At 42.9% G+C, this 24,220-nt stretch overlaps 1 protein-coding gene across 9 annotated transcripts; it reads right to left on the reverse strand.

The window, feature by feature from the left end:
- Positions 1 to 269: 269 nt before the first annotated feature.
- On the reverse strand, positions 270 to 24,109 carry GIT2 (GIT ArfGAP 2). 9 transcript variants are annotated; one of them, XM_015878077.2, is made up of 21 exons: positions 23,961 to 24,109; positions 21,655 to 21,788; positions 21,191 to 21,303; positions 20,716 to 20,821; positions 20,267 to 20,353; positions 19,986 to 20,116; positions 19,775 to 19,869; positions 19,147 to 19,192; positions 18,687 to 18,692; positions 18,013 to 18,061; positions 14,830 to 14,902; positions 14,418 to 14,515; positions 14,025 to 14,136; positions 13,595 to 13,737; positions 12,981 to 13,130; positions 11,261 to 11,509; positions 10,099 to 10,188; positions 7,506 to 7,588; positions 7,209 to 7,391; positions 3,773 to 3,836; positions 270 to 3,028 (listed from the first exon to the last, which is right to left on the reverse strand). In XM_015878077.2, exons 1-21 carry the CDS (start codon positions 24,010 to 24,012, stop codon positions 2,816 to 2,818), a joined length of 2,277 nt encoding a protein of 758 aa, XP_015733563.1. In that variant the 5' UTR covers positions 24,013 to 24,109; the 3' UTR covers positions 270 to 2,815. The 9 variants fall into 9 exon arrangements, with proteins under 9 accessions (XP_015733563.1, XP_015733562.1, XP_015733568.1 ...); XM_015878076.2 differs by having other exon boundaries at positions 18,013 to 18,064; XM_015878082.2 differs by having other exon boundaries at positions 18,013 to 18,064; positions 23,986 to 24,102.
- Between the last annotated feature and the right edge of the window lie 111 nt (positions 24,110 to 24,220).

A 24,220-nucleotide genomic window follows, 5' to 3' on the forward strand; every position in this document is an offset into this window, starting at 1 on the left:
TGTAAACTTTGCTCTAATTTTTTTCCCCCTCACTTATTTCACAACATAATAATTACAAGCTGAATTCTCATTAGTTTCTTTTTAGTTTCAAATTGCTGCAATGCAGAAGGTGAGAGGAGTTTCAGCTGATGATTACACTTGATTCTCAGCAATTGCAGCTTAAAACCAGGCCCAGCACTTCAGCTGGTTTGGAATGTTCAGATCCATCTTTTCTCAGCTTTTTTTTCCTCTTACAGCAGGAAATAACCCCAAGTATTTCACACACCAGAAGAGTTTTAGCATTTTATAATAATACAGTAAACAAAAGATTAAGTCAGATGGCATGACACTGAAAAATACAAGTTTTGGAAAAGGCAGAAGAGTTTTTACTTTCCTATGCAGCATACTGTAAAGAAAGAGCAAGTTTGTTTACAAGGGGGATTTTGGGGGGGAAGGACATCTACTTATAAAACAACACAACAAAACCAATGACTTTATCAGTCTTCTGACCTGCAGTGCTGTACGATTTGGGGGCTGAACTGCTGCTCTTCAGTTCCACAGTCATAGCACTCTGTGAAAAGATCTGACATAGCACGTAAGCCTTTGCTCAGACTGCCTCTGTTCTATGGACAGCGTCTGCAATCTGCACATCCCATATCTGGAGCAATGATGTGATATGATGACAAAAAACCTGGAATAACCATTTGTTCAGAGATGGTGGAAATTACCAGAAGTACTGCTTAATTGCCAGAAGGCAAAATCATTTCATTACAGGTGGCCATGTTTTTATAGCTAGGCCTTGGAAGCTGAGAGGATGTTTTAGGAAAACCTGGAGCTAGCCTGGCTGGAGCAAGGGCTTACAGCTGCTGCAGTGTCCCTTCAATTTAATACAGGTGTAAACTGAGACCTACAAGGAAACTCAGGGTTACCCAGCTTTGGAAATCAGGTAAGATGTGTGAAAGGAAAGCATGTAACCTTAGCCTGAGAGATTTAAAAATGCTATCTATCTATCTGCTACCTTTCAGTGGTATCAAGTTCAGAATAAGCTCCCAGGAGATTATCTGTGTATTTAAGTGCCAGTAGCATAATTTAGAAGTAAATGTCTCTTACGGTTCTAATCCCAGCCTGTCTGCATTCCTGTGAGCTTAGAGACAGCTCCAGCATCACAAGTGTAGGAAGGAGAAATAAAGAGTCACCCTGAAGGAGATTAATTTGCTGGATTGTCATGAGCCCTCAGTTCCCTCCCTCCTGCAAACTTGGGCTACTTAAAAAATGGAGCTAAGTACAACATGCAAGAATCCCACAGTATTGGGCCACTTGATGTTTATACATGCATCCAAACACGGTGTGACCTGAAAAGGAAGGAACAGCTCAAGTTTATTTCTTACCCTCCACTCGGCAGTTTTTCCAGCAGGAAGCCTTGCTGGCAGGCTCTGTGCTGCAGCTCTGTTTGTCAAACAGCAGACACCCATTCCTGACTCCAATGTTTCTGTGAAAGCTGTCTGAATGTTCTCATCAGCTGCTGACATGTGACAGCTGCTACAGCTCTGCAGCTTGGCTCCTACATTAAACACTGCCTGATCTGCTACAGCGGGCTCCTTCAGCATCACAGCATGCTTCTAAAGAGGATGCAAGGAGGCAAAAATTAGCCCTTTTTCCATGTAGTTTAGACTCCCAAAGAGCTCCTTTTTTTAGTAATTATGGTCTTAGTTTGTGAAACTTTCAGAAACGCGTGTTATGAATGGATAAAGCTGAAATGCATGTGGATGTTTACCACCTGTTTACCTCTCTAAAGGCAGCCTAGCATGGGTTTATGCAGGATACAGCCTGAAAAATGTCAAATGCCTTGCAAAAAACTTACTGGATATGAGAAATCTTTTCACGTTTGGATACGGTGAGGTACAGAGGTTACATGTGCTGGCAGATACAGCTTCTTTTAACTGGCACTATAACTTCCTTTTTTCCTTTCCTTTAAAATCATAAATCTTCAGTGAAATTGCATCAGTGCTGCTGCAAACGTGACATTGCCTTGAACATGAGAGAAAAATTCCATAGGAAACTTAAAAATGAGTTACTGAGCCAGAAACGAAGGATAATGTTTTAACCACTAATGCCCTAAAGTAACATCAAACATATATATTAACGGCATAGTGACAACTAAAGGAAATAACTATTAAAATTCAAATTCCTTCCAAAACAGATAAAGTGACAAAGACCTTGTATAGTTACATGTAACAAGCTTGGATGCCCACAGCTACTATTGTTTCAGCAGACTAAGGATGTACTATTATTGCACAACAGTTGATATGGGAACAAGTCACATTTGGCTTGTACTCCATCACCAGGACTACAAGCATCCTACTGCTGGTGAGCAGTTGTCCTGGAGCCTTCAGAGCCCACTTCACTGCAGGTTTCTCCACTGCACACGAGGCTCCAGGATGGACAGAGCAGGGGTGAGATTCTGCCCTCTGATATGTGCAGTTGACTTCGGTGGGGATTTGGCAAGCAATATCTGAAAGCAGCAAGTGGCCCCAAGGAAACACCTAGCGAGAGCTTGATACAACGCTGGTACATGATATTGGCTCAACAGCTATTTGCAACATGCTACTATCTGTAACTAAACTGGCAACACAGGCACAAAATAAGGCAGTGGGTTAAATTAATCATTAAAATTGTTAGAAAACATGCAAAAAAATAATACTGAGTTTAAAAAAAAAAAGAAAAATCAAGAGGTTTCTTGCCCCTTTAGTTTTTTCCTCATAAAAATCTGAATAGTTCCACACCTATATTTGAAATTCAACCTTTCAAAAAAAGGAAAAAAGCCAAAGTGTGTGACTCAGTTGTTGTTCTCTTTGGTTGTGATGGTAACCAGCTGCTTAGCAGCCTTGGCGATGTCATAGGCGCACTGGATGACCTGCTGTGTGACCAGCTGGATGTCTGTCGTGGGACACGTCTCCACAGGGAGGGTTTTTTTGCACTCAGATTGGAGTCTGTAGGCACTAGATGTCAGCAGGCGCAAAGAAGTCCTTACCAGTTCAGATTTGGGTTTCTGGGAAAGCAGAAGTGGAACCAGACAGAAAAATAGAAGTGTTTTAGGATGGCTTTTAAATACCCAGTAGTGCTTTACAAGTGCTCTTTAAGGTGGGCCCTTTGCTGCTCAGGCTCTGCTTTCTACAACACATTTCCCTCTGTTCTGTGATAGAAGCCATTGCTGCAGAGATGTGGAGTAGGATTGGATGAAATAAGTTCCCAGAATCTCACCTCTTTAATCTCAGGTACATGCAGGGAATGCTGAGTCCTGCTCTTGTTTGAGAAGTTGCTCACATAAAGTTTCTAATGCCCATTTGCTGGCTGATATCAGGGCAGAGCACATACAAGACAGATCAGAATAAGCACAACAGCCTGAGATTCTCCTGGCAGTTTTACTCAGTAACTTGATGGAGATTCCACTCCCTGAAATTTACTTTGAAGGAAGATCTACACGTACCCGCATTAAGAAACACAAGCAATGGCATTCAAAATTAAACCAGGGGGTCCAGCTAAGTTCCAGTAAAGCCCCATGACTCCTTAAGCAAAAGGCAAGTAGCTTCATGAACTGCATGCACTTGATTTCAAGCTGGAAGCCCAAAAGTAAAATTAGAGGCCTGGATACACAAATTAACCTTAACTGATTAGCATGTGAATAACTATATGGATGGAAGTTTCAAAAATCAACCCAGTCACGTCCTGTTCCTTCTGCTTTTCATTCACAGCAAGGAAATCCAACAAAGAATGAAGCCAAAAACACACTTACTTTTGGGAACAAGGCTGCCATTTCTGTCACTGCCACGTGTATTCTCTCAGAGCACGGTATATAGCTGCAAAAAGATGCAATGTATTATTCATCGTGTCTGCACCGCCTTTGCTCTTCAGTTTCACTGCTCAGTGGCTGTTATTCTAGGAACAGCTGGGTAACAAAACCCCATACATGACCCAAGAACATCTCGGTAGGTTGTGCTTTAGGCAACTGCAGTAAATCCAGCACACAGCTGGTTGATTCTCAGTGCCTCCTTACTAAGCACTGCTAGCACACTGCAGCACAGGTTTGCATGTAACTATGTGACTTGAGAGGGAACAAGAACTGAAAGAACACAAAATTCTTTCTTCAGTCTTCATTCTTTACTCAGTGTTTGAAGGAACAGCTGTCCAGATCTGTTATGCCAAGCACTGTCAGAAAAAAATCCCAATTTGTATGCAATTACAAAGCACATGTCTATGAATATTAACGACACAATTAATTCATGACTTGCATTTCCTCCCTGCCCCAGAGCTTGCCTCTAAATTGGGCAGAAAGTCGCTCAGCTGGTTCTGTTTGGTGTATGTACAACAGACATGGTTGCTATGTGTGGGAGAGTGTGCCCAAGCAAACCAGATCATGAAGTCAGACATGCAGTAAGGGATTCCAGTTTGACAATAATTAAACAAAATCTGCTGTTACTTTGGGGAGAAAAACCACCTGCTTTTTACTTAGTGCAGTGCTGACAAGCAAAAGGTGAAAATTAGTCTGCTCAAAACAAGGCAATAGTCCCACTTCAAGGTTGTGATCCTTCAAAAACTCCATTTCAGCATTAGTTAATTAAGACAGTTCAGTCTTAAGGAAAAGAACCTCAGCAACATCACAGCAACATGTTATGTAGTCACATTATGTAGCCATCTTGCAACACCAAATGTGTATAAATGGGTCAGTTGCACCGAGAAGGAAACAACACAGTGGGGTCATTTTGGCAATGCAGGAAAAGCTGCTTGAAAAAATACATTAAAAAAAGAAAAAGTATATTTCTAAATGTCTCAAATCACCCAAGTTCTTCCAAAGAACCTAAAAGTGGAGGAAATCTTCCAAGTCCACTGTAATTTCCATTCTGCAAGTGACTCAGAAATTAATTAGCTCCCTGCAAGTCACACTGAACAGCACTTCACCTCATAAAAAAAGCCCGTTTTGCTGATTAAACTCTCCACCAAGGCGGATAAAACCCTAACAGTACCCAAGTGAAGATTAATGATGCATATTTCACAACAGCTCCTCCAGGTTGCTGTGAAGTTTATGGTGTGTCTCAGAGGGATGGCTTTATTGCTCACAATAAGCTCGTGAAATAACCTGACGTGTTGGATGTGTTCACACACGTCCCAGGAAGACATCAGGGGGATTTTGTGGCAGCTTAGAACAGAGAATCCATCATCACCAATAACTGGTGGCAAAACTCCTCCTCCATTTCTGATGCTTATTGCTGGCAATAAAACCTGGGGTTAAAACTCAGGAAATTATGTTTTATGGGACATTTCACTTCAGTTTCATTTTTATCTAAAGCACTAATTAAATACTTGGTCAGGTTCTTGTTCAACATGTCAGCTGTATGAACAGTTGAAGACCTAAAGCTGAGAAAGTGGAAACGTTGCATGCAGGGAATTGTGACAACTCTGCTACTTTTGCAACAGTGCAGAGAGGCAGCAAGCATCTATTGTGCTGTCAGTTATCATCATCCATCTCCATGTGCAACAGGTACAACAGAGACAGAAGAACCTCTTAAACTAGGACAGTTCAGCTCCAGTCTGCAGTTCTGTTTTGCATTCAATCAGTACCAGGAGTTCAACTGAACCACTGATCTCCTGGGCTTGTAATTTCTGCACTTGATACCTGAATTTTCTTTGTCTTCCAAAGCATTTCATGCATAGCCTTTAACGACCCCTGTGCAAACAGTGTGTGAGGGAGGAAGGTAACAACAGAGAGAAAGAGAAAGGACACTGTGCCTGGGAGACAGGGACAGAGGCCAGAGTACCAGGAGGCAGGAGAGGGCTGCGGGCTGCTCAGGGGCTGCAGGGGAGCTCTCTCAGCCCAGGGAACCAACGTGCTGCAGCAGCCAAGGCTGTGTCTGAGCTTGAGTGTGCTCGCACGCCTGAATGGTCTACTGGGCAGAGGAGCACAGGAAAAGGAATGGAAGAAAGTGAGGAAACAAAAAAAAGGGAAGAAGGTGTTTCATTAATAGATTGTATTCTTGCATCATTTTATTCCTGTCTGACCAGCTATGCAGCATGCCATTCTTTTATCCACAGCATTCCCAGCAGGAATTTGGAAGCCGTTATATCCCCAACTATCTCAGTTTATCAAAGAAGTGCTCCCCTGTTGCAGGGATGGAATGAAGGAACCATTCTCCTCCATCCTGAGCAATTCTCAGCCCCCTGAGACAGAGCCAGGGAAGATTATAGTCATGTAAATACTGGCATAGCCCAGGCATGGTACACAGAGCACAAAAAAGAGCACAAGTATCTAAATATCTATTCAATTTAACAGCTAAAAGTACACTGCACTGTTTTGTCCAAGGATTTTTTAATTACTATTTAAAGACTGTAAGCCTTGACATATGTAAAATCCAAACTCATTTAAAACTTCTCTTACTACTGCTCCTTATTATCTGTGAGAATCAAACAACAAAGGACCGCTGTGGAAAAGGTTACGGGCAGGGGCAATGAGCTCAGCACTAACACATTAGAACTTGCCATTCAGTGCGAGAAGGAAAGGTCGTGCACTGTCCTTTCTAAAAATAGAAAAGTACCAGAAGGAAAAAACACAGAACAAGAGTGGCCCCATTGTTGTGCACTTCTCTCAGCAAGGAAGGAAGCGAGAGCTTAACAAAAATCACCAGCAGCTTCTGATGGGCCGAGATGGGGCGCAGAACTCAGGGCTGGAAGCAGGACGCACAGCTCACAGTGAGACCTGTCAGCTGCCACGTTAGGTTTATCCAGAGACCAACACTGCTCCAGATCTAAAACACGTCTGCACTTGGAAGACCTCACTATTATGTACAGTCCTCATCCTCCAGAAGAGCTGTGCAGGAGCACTACCTGATGAGCAGACTGTGACCATGGCTTTTACTTGCTCATGGTTATTCTGGAAATTAATTGTTCAAATGGACCAGAAGTCCCCCAGGGGAGCTGAAGCTGTGCTGACACACTGAAGCTGCTCACTACTTGACGTGCAAATAGGAAAGCCAAATGCTCTCTGCCTATGTATTTTTCCTAAGACTTACTGTTACTTTTACAACCTCCAGTACACCAGGGAACACCACAGACCTACACGCTTCATGTATGTGAAATCCAGTATGAACACAGGCAATTAGTGGCTGTACTTCTGAGAACACTCGCATTTTACTTATTTTCTCATAACCTCCAGAGCTTTTCCAGCACACGTGCCTTACCTGTCATGCTTGTTCTCCTGTGCTGCACGCAGCAGTTCCTGAATATTCTTAGTGATCTGCTCAGTCTTCCGAATCACATCTTCTGTACTGGGCAAACTGGAGCTGGGGGCTATGTCTGTGTCCTCAGGGATGGACCCCTCTCCCTGCCAAACAACACTCCTCTGCCTTCCCTTCCTGCCTGACCTGCAAAGGAACAAAGCTAAGACTGGCCCTGAAGCACAGAGCTTCATCACCACTGACCTCACTGCCCTCCAGCATCACGGTGTTACAGCATTAGCTCTGTGTCATTGCACCTACCCCGTCTCCTCCAGTTCCAGTGAGGCAGTGGTGTTATCATAATCGCTCTCAGGCACACTGCTCTGCTTTTCCAGCTTCGAGGCCTGCAAGAAAGGCAGATTTGTTTCAGCACTGTGCAAGAAAGAAGGGCCCCAAGAAGAGTGCAAGCACTGCATCCCATGTATGTGGTTTGCCCTTTAGCACAACAGCCCCTACACCTGCTGCTACTCCAGAACCCAGCACACCTAGCAGCCCCCAGATCAAGGGGTAGGAGGCCAGACCAACCAAAGCTAAGCACAACCACAGAACAAAGGACCAATATTTTCCACCTCCTATTCAGGAGGAGGTTTAGCCTCCTAGAACAGTTTATTTTCTGGCATTACAAGCTCCTGGAACACCTACCACCAGGCCGATCTCCGCAATTCACACAGACCTGCAATCTGAAGCCCTGTGATGCACACTCCCATCTTTGGGCAGACTCTGAGACCATTACACATCCGCCTTTCCTAGACTTAAAAACTGCAGTGCTTATGAGAAGTGCCTGCTACAGCTCACCCACTTAGACCCAGACACATTACAGTGTCACTTTACACACAGCTCAGGTTCAGCATCAGCTCACACCTTGTTCACAGGCACTGCTCACCCAAGAGGGCCCTCTGCCATTCCTGCTGAAGAACCAAAGCTAAAGCTCTACAGAAACTCTTAAGTCAAGATGAAGGGAATCTCTAGTGTTAGACTATAAGAGATATCTTCAATCAGCATCCCAGATCCATGCAGGTAGCAATCAATGCTTTTGTCTTGAGGGTGGACTGAAAACGTAACAAGGAAACGTTTTTTCATTGGTTGAAAGGTATTCCATTCATTAAGCACTTACCTACTGCTAACACCACCAAATTCAAACACCCAAAGTATGAGTGCTTTCCATCCACTTTACAGCTACTTTGCACAGAAGGAAAAAAGAACAAGGATTCTTTGAATGCTCACCTGTGAGGACAGCTACTAAACTCCAAAGAGTGACAGACATCTTTTGAGGATAAGGACTTTGCATGCACAGTCTGTGGTTTTAATACCTAGCACTGTAAATGTTATTTGCTCAATTGATATTGAGTACATTAGAGCCAAAATAATAATACAAAGGATGGAAGAATTTGGAAAGCTGGTTCTTTATCCTGGTGGAAATAGGACAGTTTGACCATTCAGCCCCCAAAACCCACGGCTGCTTTTAGCAACACTCTGCATTGTGTCAATAATTTGAGCAGAGACTCTGCAATGATTTTCTAAGGAATGGAATGAGATGGTGCTGTTTTCATGATGGTAACCACAGGGAAAAAGTAAAATAAATCAATAAAAACCAGAGGGAGAACTTTTCTCAAAAGATCCTTTCAAAAACAGTTCAGTCTTATAAGGAAGACAAACTCTTCCCTCTCAGGTTTACTCCTGAACATCTAAGCTTAAACCGTGAACATCTAATATGACAGAATGGATATAATCTACTTGCAAGTTTCGATGAAACAAGCCATAAACATCTAAAAACATCCAAGGGGGCCCTTGCACAGCCAAAAATGGATGTTCTTCTAGAGCTGCAAACTGAACTTGCTTTTACAGTTGTTACAAGGTTCCCAATCTAAAAAACACATTCAAAAGAAGCCTGCACAGACTAGACTATCAAACTGTTCAGTTATGCTAAATGTGTCCTCACGCGAGCTGGCATCTAGGGTTTCTTCTAGTAGAGGCAGCTGAGTGAGACCAGATTTAAATGTTCCACTACAAGAAAGAAAAATGTTTTTGAAAGATTAAGAAGCTGCCTGAGGCTTCTCAAAACAGCCAACAGTTGACACAAGAAGCTGCAGTAAAGACAGAGACTTTGGAACAAGAGCTTGTAGAATGTGTTTAAGGTTGTATTCTTTCCCCTGAAGTCAAGTGTTCTTGTTAAATATGGTTTTGTAGAGCCTGATGGAATACCATGTAAGCTTCCTTTATACACACTCAGTGTCTTTCAGCTTGACCTGAAAACAGTCCTGCTAACAGCAATTCCCACACCCATTCAGACATCCATCTGTTAAGGTCAGCAGAAAGCAGGCCAGCCAACACTGAAAGAATTGTTGGCCATTGTGTTTGGCTGCTTAAAGAACTCACTTCAAACAAAGTAATGAACACCTGTAAGATAAACAGTCAATGAATATCGATGTGGATTGGTGCACAATGACAGCCCCCAAAGGAAAGCAGGCTCAGAAGTTAGGACATGCACGTGCCTCATGCAGTGCATTTTAGTCAAGAGGAAGAGTTACACATTGGCTTATGAAATATCAATGAGTGCTTGCTAAATCTCTTTGCAAACAGCAGCCAACTTGTCTCCCGGCTGTTTTCATTGTTACGGAGCTCAACAAGTGATTTGGAGTGACTGTGCACAGGGTTAAACGCTGAAGATTTTAGCTGTCATGGAGTTAGAGAGGAAAGTATCCACAGCATGGTGACAAGATACGGAAAGTGATGAAATGCTGCTTCGTGCAAGCATGGAGGCTAGTGAGCATAAAAGGGCAGAGGACAGAGGCATAAGCCTTCTTGGAGACTGCCAGCTCCTCCAGGTAGAAGACCACTTGGGAAGGTACTTAACCCTTCGTGTGCTTTCATCCCTTGACCAGGAAAGCGTGGAGGGGAAGGAAGGTAGAGATGAAGAGGAGGTCACAAACGCGCTCCTCCCGATCTAAAAATGGGAAAGAGAAAAACACTCGGGCAAACCAACACCAAAAACAAAACACAAATAATTCTTAACTGAAATAAAGGAGCATTCTTAAAACCGTGCAAGGTGATATCAAGCAAGAATGATTTTGGGAACTTGGCTGAGCATACAAACTTCTGCACCGACTCCCTGGGGTGCTTATTAGAACACTCACAGAATGTTTGCCCTCCTCCCACATCAGTGCAGAATCCTTGTGGCCAAAACAGAGCTCTCTCTCTACCATCATTTGGGAAAACACTAGTCCAATCCAAACTCAGAATAGGAAATTGCTTGCCTAGTGAAAAAGTTGGTGTAAGGGAAACTGTTGGTCACAGCCTGAACCTCTGATTAACCATCTGAGGGAAGCAATGAGTCAGCTGCAGGAGCACAGGTGAAGGTAATTCAGCTGTGCTCCCAGAGGGGCTGGAGCTTGATTCCACCTCTCCTAGATCCCATTTAAGGGCTGACCACCACTAAGGTAGCATCTCTTTCTTGGGGTTGCTCCTGTGTGGAGTTCTGGTGGCAAGTCTCAATGCTGGTGAGCATCCATCTTGACTGAAGATCTCGGAGTTGGTGAGTCTTTTCCTTAGATATCCTCTTGCTATCTATTTACAGCTATACTTGTATTATTCCAACTATACAGTTGGCATCAGGTTTTTTTATTCTATTTTAAACACCATTCTAGGGTTCTACAAATGGTCATGCATCTGTATATCTCTAGAAACAAATCTATAGGTTGTACCTACCTTCTTAGAATGCTACTTTTTCCCTCCCTCCTGGTTTTCAAACAGTCAAATGTTGATATTTGGAAAATATAACGTGGTTAAAAGAAACAGCTGAGCAGAAGCCAAAAGCTTCAGCTTAAATGTTCCAGAGCTGTTACAGCTTTTACTTTTCAAAACATCAAGCTCCTGCAGACATGTTAATACAGCAAACAGTAACAACTCTTACAGTTCAAACTCCCTCCAAAGCAAATAGTTGGTATGTGAGTATAGTTGGAAGAGACAGAAAAGCTGAACAAAAGGAGGAATGCAGAAGCATGAGCGGTTTTACTTACGTGTGGAGGAAAAGGTTGCAGTCTTGTTATGCTTTCTTCTGGGTATGTGACCTCTCCCATGGGGAGGTAGGGTTTCTGACCTGATCCAGTCTCATACATGGACATGGGCCTGCTACCCCGTGCAGACGGTCGTCGCTTTAAGGAGGAATTGTTGGTAGGGTCTGTGTATTCAGAACCAGTTTGGACCTGATATATATTTGTTGTGGCCTGTCTTCTGAGGTTGGTATTTTCACTCTGTAGCGTTTGAAGCTGAAAGAAATGTTTAGCAGTGGGACTTTTTTTTTAATGGCAAGCGTCAAAAGCAAACTGAGTAGGCAATACACGCTTGTCTGCTTTACTAGAAAATCCAGCTTCTAGGAGCTGGGGCTTGATTTATTCTTCAAAAATCTATTTGATGTGTTTACTACAAGGAAAGAAACGTCTACGTTGCAGATCTGGCAAATATTTATGAGTTGATTTCCAGCACTTGTTTGCTGGGTTGCGAGTCAAACTGGATCTTAAAGCTGACTGTTGTAGTAAAAAAAAAAAACCACACAATCTGTTCCTTCCAGCCTGGCTGTAGTGCCATGTGAATCACATAACACAATGAGGATGCATGGGGAAGAACTGCCAAAAGAACAGTTTTTTTTCAAGCCAGCTGATCCATTTCAGTAGTCAACACAAGAACTTTGAACAGGACTATGACATAAGGCCCACAACATCTGAAAAGGCCCAAATTAAAGCACAGACATCAGAGGCAGTGCAAAGAAAACCAAAGCTTGCTCTGCAAAGCAAGAGGAGAGTTTAGCTTACGGAAAATAAAGAATCAGCTACTGCTTTCTAACAAGCCAACAAGAAATAATTTTAAAGCTTCTTTTTTATTGCATGTATTTGATGGATAGTAAAATTGCAACAACCCTGAACTTTTATGGAGCTACTCAGAGTAAGTTTGCTATATTAACACATCATAAAGAAAAAAATATGTAGAAAAAAATTCATGCATCAGCAGTTCTCTAACAATATGCCAAGTACTTCAAACAGACAATGGCCTTTTAAACACGAAATGGTGTGTTTATTACTAGCATTTACTATAATCACATGCAGCCTCAAGCACCTGTTGAAAATGTCTTTTTGGGGTTGGGTGCTTTTTTTTTGATAGAGGTAAGATTTGTAGGTTCCTCGTTTTTTTTTTAAACTGGTGTGTGACCTTCTAAGCCCTTGCTCAGAAAATGATACTAAGAAATAGATGCCTCTTGAATGGCATCTATTGCACTAGAATTGCTGAAGTAGTACGGATATATTGGTGCCTTGCCACAAATAACCCAGCAGAGAATTCCCATACTGGACTGCAGTTCACAGTAGCTCAGAGCAGATCCAGCTGTTACAGCTTCTCCTTATCCTGTGTCCCACAGAGGCACCATTGGTGCACTGCAGAGCCACCAAGCACTAACTTAAACAAGTCCCATAGCCACGCACATCACCAGCACACAACATTAGATCCATCTGAAGAAACAGACAGCCCTTTCTAGACTAAGGTGACAGATAGGATAGGGAGTTCAATACACGTGTAAGTTCTGCTACCAATACACATTCTTATCTTTTATCTGATTCTAAATCAAGTCCATTTTACAGGTTTTCTCACTATCCTCATATTGGGTCATTGTATCTTCAGTTTCAGCAGTTTTACTCTGGACAAGTGGAAACATGTAATTGGACAGGGTTACATTATTGTGCTTGTTACCTTTTTCTGCATGATCCTCAGCTCATCACTCAAGTTGATGTTCACTTTCATTAGCTGCTGAATCTTCACTTCAGAAGCCACCAGTGCATTTTTAACTTGCATATACTCTTGGGCCGTCACTGGTCCATCTGACAAGTCTGAATCCAGGCTCTAAAAACAGAGAGAGAAAACTGAGAGCTGAAAGAAAACAGGACAATGACCGCCCCCTTTTCACCTCGCTGCATTACTTTCAGGCATAGCATTAAATGTTTGAGTTAGAATTGATATGCTGCAAATATTTTTGAGTGGGAAGAAGTAGTTTGTAAAATACCTTGAAACCATTGATTAAAAGCACTTTAGTAGATCCAATTTCATCTGTGTAATTGGGTCTTATCTTGTGACATGCACAATGGCACCATTTACTTTTCTAAAGCAGCCTTTTATTTACAGTATAAATTCTTTAAATCACAACATCTAATTCTGCTAGAAAGTATACACAGACTGACTGTTAGTTCTAAAGTGAAGTTGAAAATTAATTAAAACATTAATTATCTGATTATTTATATATGTTAAATTACCTTGACTTCAGATTACCTTTATGAATGACACTTGGTGCATCAGCACCTCAAACCTACCTTCTGCCTAGTTGATTTAGCTGCATTTGTTTCCAAATCAGTATCTTCATCTGAAGCAACGCTGTCATAATCAGGCTGGTCGTTATCCTGACTTTCACTGCTATGCTGGTTGCTGATTGATTTGAGTGTCAGTTCCACATTTTCTGTCAATCAAAATCCATTTTAAAACATACTAGTAAGTTTGAGGGAGAAATGGAAGTGCATAAAAATAGTTAATCAACTAAACAAATAAGCTCTTCAGCCAGAGAGACAATACAGTTTGCTATCCATGTGCTAGTTTAGTTTTTTTGTCATATGGAAACATTATAAGTTTCTTTCTTCATAGTACTTCATAGATACAGTACTTCTGAATGATGCTATCCCATCACATCAACTAAATTAGTGCAAGCCTGCATGCAGAAGCATGGAAGAGCTGCCAACCAAAACTCACCTTTTGAACCAGAGAGAGGATTCCCCTGTTGTCTTCGTTTGGCGTCACTTAAAATATCTATAACTAACGTAGCAAACTCATGAGCATTAAACCGAGCCAGCTTCTGTCTTCCCTAAATTAGAGAATAATATTTATAAAATTAATAAGTGTGTCATATACTAAATGAACAGCACAGTTTCCAGGCAAAACAAAGACTACAGCAGTTACAGTGAGCTGACTGTTCAATTTAAACATCTGCAGAACTCGAGGGAAGAGACGATGCAAAACAGTTTTTATGCTCTTCACAAGCAGTTGTAACTCTTTTACAATAATAAAGTACAGTAGAGCAATATTGTTTAGAATAACAGGCTTATTAAACAAGAATAGTTTTGTAGTACTAAGGAGATCACGTACCTGATTCCTGGTTGAGGAATATTCAGGATTTACAGGAAGAAAAGGGACCACTGTGGTCTCTGTCACGAGAGTACTATGATTCTGAGTAGCAAGCCAAACTGCTCAAGGAAGGGGAAAGAAATAATAACAAAGGATTAAACTGCCTGTGTAATTTGGTAATGATTTTGTCAAAGAAACAAAAAACACAATTCCAAGAACAAAAATCAATCAATTCAACCAAAGATGTTTTTCCCCTCCCCCAGACGTCTCTTTACTTTGATAAAATAAAACTAACCAAATAAAAAACACTTAAATGAGCATGAAGAGAAGGCAATAGAAGAAACTACCACTATCAGTAATTACTTAACACATGCTTGCAACTAGTATCATCTTTGTGATGTAACAGTTCATGTTTGATACAAATTCCGCTCACCTGCATCTGTTTCCCTCCTGTCAACTTCATCATACACATCCATGGCAAGTTCTTCAAATAAGTGGTTGCTTAGCTAGGGGTAGAAAAATTACAACTGAAAATCAAACCGAACCTATTAAGATTTCTGTAATACTGAAAATAGAAGTGCATAACTTTGCTCTCCGTTGGCACTCTTCCAGCCCCAAAACTACATAGGCTGAGAAGCAAGCAGTTAAGTTAAACACAAAGCAGGTGTAAGTCACAGAGCAGCCCTGCTGGCAGGGGACCTGCCAAAGATGAGGGAATTGAGTGTATGCTCAGTAAGTTTGCAGGTAACACCAAGTTGGGAGGTGGTGTTGATTTGCCTGAAGGTAAGGAGGCCCTACCTGGAATGGCCTGGCCAGGGAGGTGGTGGAGTTGCCATCCCTGGCAGTGTTCAAGAAGCGTCTGGATAGGGAGCTAGGAGATATGGTTTAGTGGTTTTCTGTAGGTATGGTAAAGGGAGGATGGTTGGACTAGATGCCCTTGTAGGTCCTTTCCAACCTTGTGATTCTATGATTCTAGGACACATGTTGGTGCTGGGCTGTTGGCTGGGGTCAACCCACCCCAACCTGCAAAAATACAAAGCAGGAATCTATCTACTTGTAGCTAGCTATGCATTTAAATTAACTACTACCAGCATGTTAAAATACACATTGCTGAATAGAAACAGTATCATCACAGTTGTGCTTCCTCCTGACACGAGTTCTCATCTTTTGATCCAATTTGCTTCAGTTAAAAGCTTTTTCCCTAATCTAACTTGTGTAAGGATTTGGTCACACACACCTTAGTAACACTAAGTTACTAAGTTGGAGTTCTGTGTGCGTTCACGTGGCCATGATCTCATTGCCATCACGGAGACGTGGTGGGACAGCTCGCATGACTGGAATGTTGTCTTGGAGGGCTATGTGTTTTTTAGGAAAGATCGGCTGGCAAGGCGGGGTGGTGGAGTTGCTCTTTATGTGAGAGAGCAGCTAGAATGTATTGAACTCCACCTGGGGGAGAGTAATGTAGAAGTCAAGAGCTTGTGGGTGAGAATCAAGGGCCAGGCTGGCAGAGGGGACACTGTTGTGGGTGTGTACTACAGGCCTCCTGATCAGGAGGAGGAGGTTGATGAGGCCTTCCATAAGCAACTGGAAGTAGCGGCACACTCCCAGGCACTGGTACTTATGGGGGATTTCAATTATCCAGATATTTGCTGGACGACCAACATGGCCAGGCATGCGCGGTCCAGACAATTCTTGCAGTGCATTTAAGACAACTTCCTGATGCAGGTGGTAGAGGAACCAACGCGGGGTGGGGCATTGCTGGACCTTATTCTCACCAATAAGGAAGGACTTGTTAAGGAAGTAAAAGTTGGGGGCAGCTTGGGATGTAGTGACCATGAGATGGTGGAGTTCGAGATCCTGAGTGGAGGAAGCAAAGCAAAAAGTAGGATTGCTACCCTGGACTTTAGGAGAGCCAAACTTGATCTCCTTTGGGACCTACTTGGGGCTATCCGTGGGCCAGGGTGCTAGAAGGCAAGGGGGCCTGTGAGAGCTGGTTAGCGTTTAAACGGCTCTTCTTCCAAGCTCAGGATCGGTGCGTCCCTGTGACTAAGAAATCGGGAAAAGGTGCAAGGAGACCTGCGTGGATGAGTAAGGAGCTCATGTGCAAGCTCCGCGGAAAGAAGAAAGTACATGATATGTGGGAAAAGGGGTCTGACCACTTGGGAAAATACAAGAAGTAGTCAGTGACTGCAGAGATGCGACCAGGAAGGCCAAGCCCACCTGGAGTTGAAATCTAGCTAAGGAGATAAAGAATAAATAAAAAAGGCTTTTTAAAACTACGTTAACAGCAAAAGGAAGGCTAGGGAGAATGTGGGCCCCATACTAAGTGAGGGGGGGCGCTCTGGTAATAGGGGATGCTGAGAAGGCGGAAATACTGAACGCCTTCTTTGCTTCTGTCTTTAGTGAAAGGGCTCTCCCTCAGGAATCCCGGACTCTGGAGGTTGATGAGAGAGTCCGGGGAATGGGAGATTTCCCTTTAGTCAGGGAAAGAGGTGGTCCGTGAGTGCCCTAGGAAACATTAAGGTCCATAAATCCATGGGACCTGATGGGGTGCATCCGCGGGTGCTGAGAAGCGCTGGCGGAGGTCTCTGGCTGAGCTGCTCTCTGTAATCTATCAGAGGTCTTGGAGAACTGGGGAGGTGCCTGAAGACTGGAGGACGGCCAGTGTCACTCCTGTCTTCAAAATGGCAAGAAGGAAGACCCGGGTAATTATAGGCCAGTCAGCCTCACCTCTGTCCCAGGGAAGGTGATGGAACAGCTTGTGCTGGATGCCATCTCCAGACAAACTGGGTGATAAGGAGGTTATCAGGAGTAACCCAGCAATGGGTTCACCAAGGGGAGGTCGTGCTTGACCAACCTGGTGGCCTTTTTATGAAGATGTCACCTAGCTGGGTGGACAGTGGGAGGGCGGTAAGATGTAGTCCTACCTTGATTCAGTAGGCTTTTGATACTGTCCCCCATGACATCCTTATAACAAAGCTGAAGAAGTATGGGACAGATGATTGGACAGTGAAGTGGGTCGAGAATTGGCTGACTGGCAGAGTGCAGAGGGTTGTCGTTGGCGGTGCGGTGTCTGGCTGGAGGCCTGTAACTAGCAGCGTCCCCCAGGGGTTTGTACTGGGTCCGGTCTTGTTCAACATCTTCATCAACGACCTTGATGAGGGGATAGTTTGTGATGTGAAAAGAAAGTACAGCATAGGAAGTTTTGTGCGGAAGAACTTCTTTACAGTGAGGGTGACGGAGCACTGGAACAGGCTGCACAGGGAGGTGGTGGAGTCTCCTTCTCTGGAGATATTTAAGACCCGCCTGGACGCCTTCCTGTGTGACATGGTGTAGGGAGCCTGCTTTGACAGGGGGGTTGGACTCGATGATCTCTAGAGGTCCCTTCCAACCCCTACAATTCTGTGATTCTGTGACTAGCCAGTTTGTGTTAACAACAACTAACCAGCAGATAGGGACAATCTAAAAAAGTTAAAAGCAAATGCATTTAACATACAAACTGTGACATTTATGTATTTTTTTAGGAATTGATAGTAGCTGAAACACCAGCTTGAAGTGCAGCATTTGCCACATTACAGTAAAGGTGTTGCACAGCACGCACAGAAGTTTTACTTACAGACTGAAGCTTCTTCTTAGCTGCTTTTGCAAGTTCTGATAAATCCAGACTGCTATGAAAACAAAAAGTGACCATTACATCCACAGCATTTAAGGTCTTCTTTAAAAATAAATCCCATACGTTTCAATGATTAAAACCCCTTTTATTTGGGACTCCTTTATCTGTTAGTATTTTATACAGTTTGTAACACATCAACCTTTCCAATATTACTAATACACTGATTAGCATACTCTTACACTTTACTAAATAAAACAAGATCTAAATCAAAAGAATCCCAACAACCCTTCAGAACAGAAGTACCCATCTGCACAGCTCAAGGAGTGAGGAAAATGCTTTCTGTAAAGAACCTGACAAACATGCTAACTGTGACCAAAGCTCAAGTCCATTGGAAACACACTGGATTTGTTCCAGTGAACCATGCAGGAGGAGGTACATGTACCCCACATCAGCTTCTCTCCATGCAATGTGGCAAGCGATGCTTACCCTGCTCTGCAAAATACTTTGCACTGTGCTTAACCTAACAGCTGACTACATTGTATTAAGAAGTTATAGATCTGATCAGTAGGTTTTTATTTTTTTTTAAACCAATAATTACATAGTATCCATCTACAATTTTTATTTGCCTTATAGCTTTCCAGAGACAACAGCAATAGACTAAACAGCAGTTTACTTACAGCCGTCTTATTTCCAATGGCGTGGCAATAAAAGAAAAATGTTGATGACTTATGATTAATACATGATATCTTTCATACAGAAGATGATTTAACTGACTGCGATCAAAACTTAAGAGCACTCGCATGACCAAAAGTACAACCACAGTCAGATATTCTGCTTCTTTGCAAGCATTTGTTTCAAAATGCAGTATCAGGAAATAAATAGATCCTTAAGTTACTTTACAAAACCTGTTTTCCAGAAATATCCATGTGTTTAGTTTAATTATTCCATCTGCATTTCAACAAACAATAAGCTGCTGAAATTGTCTGGTTTTGTCTAAGTTTGATACAAGCACATCTTAAAAAGCTAAAATGACAACGAGCTTAGAAGTTATTTCAAAGAGGAAAGTCTTCGATCTAACTCTTAAGGACTGTCTGTTCCCAAATAGCTTTCAGGCATGTCATGGAGTCAGAAACTCACCTATCCGCCATCTGAGGTATAACAAAGTGCTGTCCATTTTTATGATCTAGAGTTGAAAACAAACTGTACTTTAATAGGCTGTTAGTGGGAGATTGCAGTGAGAAACCCAGCGATACAAAAACCCAGGACAGGCTATCTTGCAAGTCATCACTCAACTTTAAGCTACAGGAAGCTAGCAAGTCTTCTACCATGATTTGCTCATGTTATAAAAGCTTCTAATTAAGTCTTATCAACTGCACTGCATATTATTTTTTTCTAAATAAGCTTCAGTTCTAAGGCAGGTGCCCTTATGGAACCAAACAGCTAGAAGTGTGCACCTTCAAGGAAGCACTCATTGAATTGGGCACTCCTCTGCTTTTGCATTTCAATTAGAATAAACTGTTTGGTTTATTTAATTCAGTGATTCTGCAATGTGTCCTGCAGACTAATCAGCATTACAACACTTGTATTTTCCCTGCAACTCAAGAGTACTCATCTGCTCTTAAATATAATAAACCCTTAATTTTTAGTTTTCTAATATAAAAAAGGGATATTAAAAGTGTGGTAATACGGAAACAGTGTATACCACAGATTGAACTGCCCAATAATTAACATATAAAGACCTAGGGGTGCAGATTTTTCTACTCACCTGGTTTTCTGCCACAGAGATAGAAAGCTAACCTGTCAGTGAGCTCATACTGAATTTCTACCAGGCGCTCTGCCAGTTCATGGTGCCCACCTTGTCTGGATCATACAAACATATAAAGAAGTGTCCTGTTAGTTATTCCTATATTAGTTACACAAGAACAAAAATTGAAACATAAACATTTAAAAACTTCACAAATGTCAGAGTCTTCTACCTTGCATAGTCAACTGGGGTCTTTCCATTGGAATCTTGTGTGCCAGGATCAGCACCATACACTGCTAATAACTCTGCTTGTAACGTCTGTCCTGCTTTAGCAGCAACATGGAGCGGGGTGTTTCCTTTCTCCTACAGGTCAGAAAGAAAAAGCACATCACTATTTCATCAACAGCTCTGAAACTACCATCAAAATATAACATGCATCACCTGAAATCTGCATAAATACTACAAACACTAAATACGGATCACACATCAAAACAATGAAAAACAGGTTCGTACGGGATGAAAGAAATTGGCTTGGGCTCCTAAGGAGAGCAATCGCAAACAGGTCTCCAGGTTCCCTGTCCTCACACTGGAATGGAGTTGCTGAAAAAAGAAGGGGATTCTATTCAACACAAAGGCAGTAACAGTGTTTCAGCAATGCTTTTAGATACAGTTACACAACGATTCTTGTGGCAACTGTTTATATAACATTACTTTTTCTCCAAGTTAACCTGAATCAATGCCTCTGAACCATCCACATCTCCAGCATCTCTATATATTTATATATTACATAAAAAGCTGCTCCAGGCTGAAGCCAAGCTGTGTTTGTTTACATAACAGTGCTGAACAGCAGCAACAGTTAAGTGAAAAGCAGCTAAATTCAGTTAGATTTCAGTGTGCTGCTACACACGAGCTGTAGCTTCTGTACATGGCCAGGATAACAAAACAGCCACCAAACAACTCACCTTGCTGAGATCTTTGGCGGTCACACTGTCATCCTCACGGCACGGCAAGCGATGAACAAAGGCTAACATCTGATATTTAGCTCTAATGAATTCAGCTTTATTGGGACTGCAGAGAAACCCCAAGCGAGAAAATGGGAAGAAAAGTGAGTGCTTTTGAAACAACAGACATCAATTATGACTACTCCAAGCAAGACATCAGGTATCGATAGGTCACAGAACTGAAGCTGTATTTCCATCTTTGAAATAAATTTAAGAATAATACTTGAGAATTATGTTAAAAAAGAAAATCTGATGATGTGAAATACCAACGAAAAACCATTAAAGCAGGGCTATATGTGAACATATAACTAGTTTACTTCTGCTATCTTCAGAAACAAAACATACTTAGGTTCCCACGTACTCCTTGCTGCCTACATCACTGCTGAATAAAACAATCACACCTCAACAAAGAAAAGGTCTGTAATTTTCCACTTACTGCACTTTATCCTGAGGGTTAGCTTTGCGCCTTCCACTCATAACAGAAGCGGGGTCCAGCAACGAATGTTCCCAAATGGAGTTAGCACCATTATTATACAGTGTTTCAACCATCTGAAATACAAAATATATACAGGCAGGAGTGAAGAACTTAGCTGCTAGCTGCACAGATTGACTCATCAGAGAGCTGTGAGTATTGTGAACCCAGCAGCAGGATGGCACTGACTCATATTCTGTATAGCAGTGCCTAAAACCCACTGGGGTGTCAAAGCCCAGCTGATGTTTAGGAGACTGTTGTGTGGAATGTAATATGAACCCCCTTAAAATTCTCTCTCCTTCCACATGAACATCTCTACCAAAACCAATGCTGAATATTTAGGTTGAAGCAGATATATATATACATATATAGAAACACCACAAAGAAATTCTAGCTTTAGTAAAGGAGGAGATGTCATTGGTCTTTACCTGCAGCAGTGTTGGAGGCCATGGTGTGTGCTTGAGATGTCTCACTTGAGAGATATGACGCCCCAAACTCCGGTGAACGCTACAGCACTCATCGCAAATCAGAATTCCCCTGTTTATGGATGCCCAACAAGGATCTGAAAAAAGAAGACATTTATTACAACCACAGAAGGCAAGGCAGCTTCTTATTTCAGAGCGGAAAATGACTTTGTGTTTTAGAACTCAGTGTTTTAACTTGAGATTTACTGCTCTCAGAAGCAAATCCAGTTTCTGTCAGTGACAGAAGAGGCTCCGTGGGCCAAGAACCCTGCAGGAAGGAAAGTGAGCAGCAAGACATTGTCAGAGCTGGCACAGTGCAGGAGGAAAAAGGAGTTCAAAATCTCTTCTGTTTTGGAAAACCTACTTAATTCCAAATCCAGAGCTGGGTTTAAGGCTGAATGAATACAACACAAGCCTGTATCTGATGAGAGATCTTCTGCATCGTGTCAGAATACATCTAAGCAATTGTGCATCACACAAATATCCTGCTGTGACCCGTGCAATAAATATAGTGAATCCATGAAACGTGAGATCTGATCACTGATGTGGTTTCTGAGCAGAGCTGATGCTGTGTGTGCTGAAGGCAACGCAGGCAAACCCACGGCTCACAAGGGAAGGCAGCATCTACTCGTAGATGATAACTATCACATAGCCCAGAGCCAAACTGAAGTGCATGGTGTAGGAAAAAAAAAACCTAATCTAATTTAAGAAACAAAGTAATGAGGAGTTTGAGTGCTTGTTATTAAACCATTCCACTATTTTTACAACTTTCACTTCTAAGAGAGAAAAACAGAACAACAAAACAAGCTTTGTTAACCCCAACCCAACGAGCCAAGGCTGGAGGCATCCTTCAAGACTAACGAGCCTCATCCCTTTTTATTACAGACATCATCATACACTCATTCATACATCGTGATCTTCTGAAAGCCACTGTGTTCCTGGTTTCAGTCACGAGCTGCTCGTTCAATATGCACCGTAACCAACCCCGTTCAGCTACAGCAAAGCAAGCTCCTGTTTATCTGATCATTCCACAGCAGAATGGAAGCTTCAGCATCCCTCTGAAGAGCAAAGCAGAAGCCTGGCTGGTAATCTGAGCTCCCACACAAGGCTGGTCAAACAGCAGCAGGAGCTCAGCGCTGCAACCTGCTTTCAAAGTCACGGTGGTTTAATCAGAAGTGGAGTTTTAATTGAGGTACATGAAGATTTGTGGGCTCCCATTCAGTTCAGACGTGGCTCACTGCCAGTTACTTGCTCTCAAGTAACGGATGGGGACCGGAAAGGGAACAATATTGGTTATGACAGAGGGCTGTCAGGTTATAGGAAGACTTATTTCAGGTTTAAGTTAAATGTCTGCGTTGGAGTTTAGTCTGTTTCTAAAGGCAATACAGGTACAAACGCAACGCAAATACACTTACACTGATGGCGGAACACAAGAAATACTCAAAAGATCTCTCAAGTTTGCTTTCAGGAACATGGCAGAGCGCTTCAAAACAGGAAGCGTGCAAGGACAGGCGTGCTCTGCGGGTACGAGAAGTGAGCTCCTGCCCCAGCAGCATAGGAAGTGTAACAGAAAAGAGCATGTCAAACTCTCCTTGAGCACAGCACGACCACTTGTGGTCCTAAAGAAGCAAAGAGAAGTTGGGGGAAACCCCAGAAGACAACCTGGCTCAAATGAAGAAGATCCTACCAGCCCTACAAACTCTGCTTTCAATCAAAGAAGGGGTTTGTTCAGGTTTTTGGGTTGTTTTGTGAAGAAAGGACTAAGCTTTTGTTACACACATGGCTAAACCAGCAGGCTTCTCTATGAGCATCAGATCTGACGCTGTCATGCAGCACCCAACAACACACAGAGCTGTGACCCTGCTGTGTGCTGGCTGCCCTGTTGTACTGTGTCCAGGTGTAGAGCCCTCAGTACAAAAATGACATGGAGATTTTGTTAAGGGTCCAGAGGAGGGTCAGGAAGATGATCAGGGGGCTGGAGCACCTCCCCTATGAGGACAGGCTGAGGGAGTTGGGTTTGTTCACCCAAAACAAAAACCAGTCTCTAACACAGGAACACCAGCACTATAAATAAGCAGAAATAGGGACTTTAGACCCTCATTTTATACCTTTATTCCCCACACCCCCTGTCAGCACAGCGCCCATCCACACAGCGGCACCTGCCCTCCTCTCCTCAGTGCAGGGGGGTGGGGATGCGGACGGGCCCTGCCGCCCCCTCCTCTCGTCTTTCCCCTTTATCCCCCTTCTCCCCTCGGTTCCTCCGGCCTTACCCTGCGCACTGCAGTCCGCACACACCTCGCTGCTCCTCAGCCGCTTCGACATCGCTGTTCGGATCGGGACCGGCCGCTTCCTGCCGCGCTCAAGGGGCCGCCTCAGCCCCCGCCGGGCGGCCGAGCCGAGCGCGTAGTGCGCATGCGTACGTCAGCACCGCACGCTACGCCGCCGCTCGCTATTCACGAAGCATTTTACGCTAACGTGAGAAGCCAGGCGGAGCTGCGCTGCCGTAGCCGTCGTATCGCCCTAACTTAAA

Source organism: Coturnix japonica, chromosome 15, assembly GCF_001577835.2.
Source record: "Coturnix japonica isolate 7356 chromosome 15, Coturnix japonica 2.1, whole genome shotgun sequence".
Taxonomy (NCBI): Eukaryota; Metazoa; Chordata; class Aves; order Galliformes; family Phasianidae; genus Coturnix; species Coturnix japonica.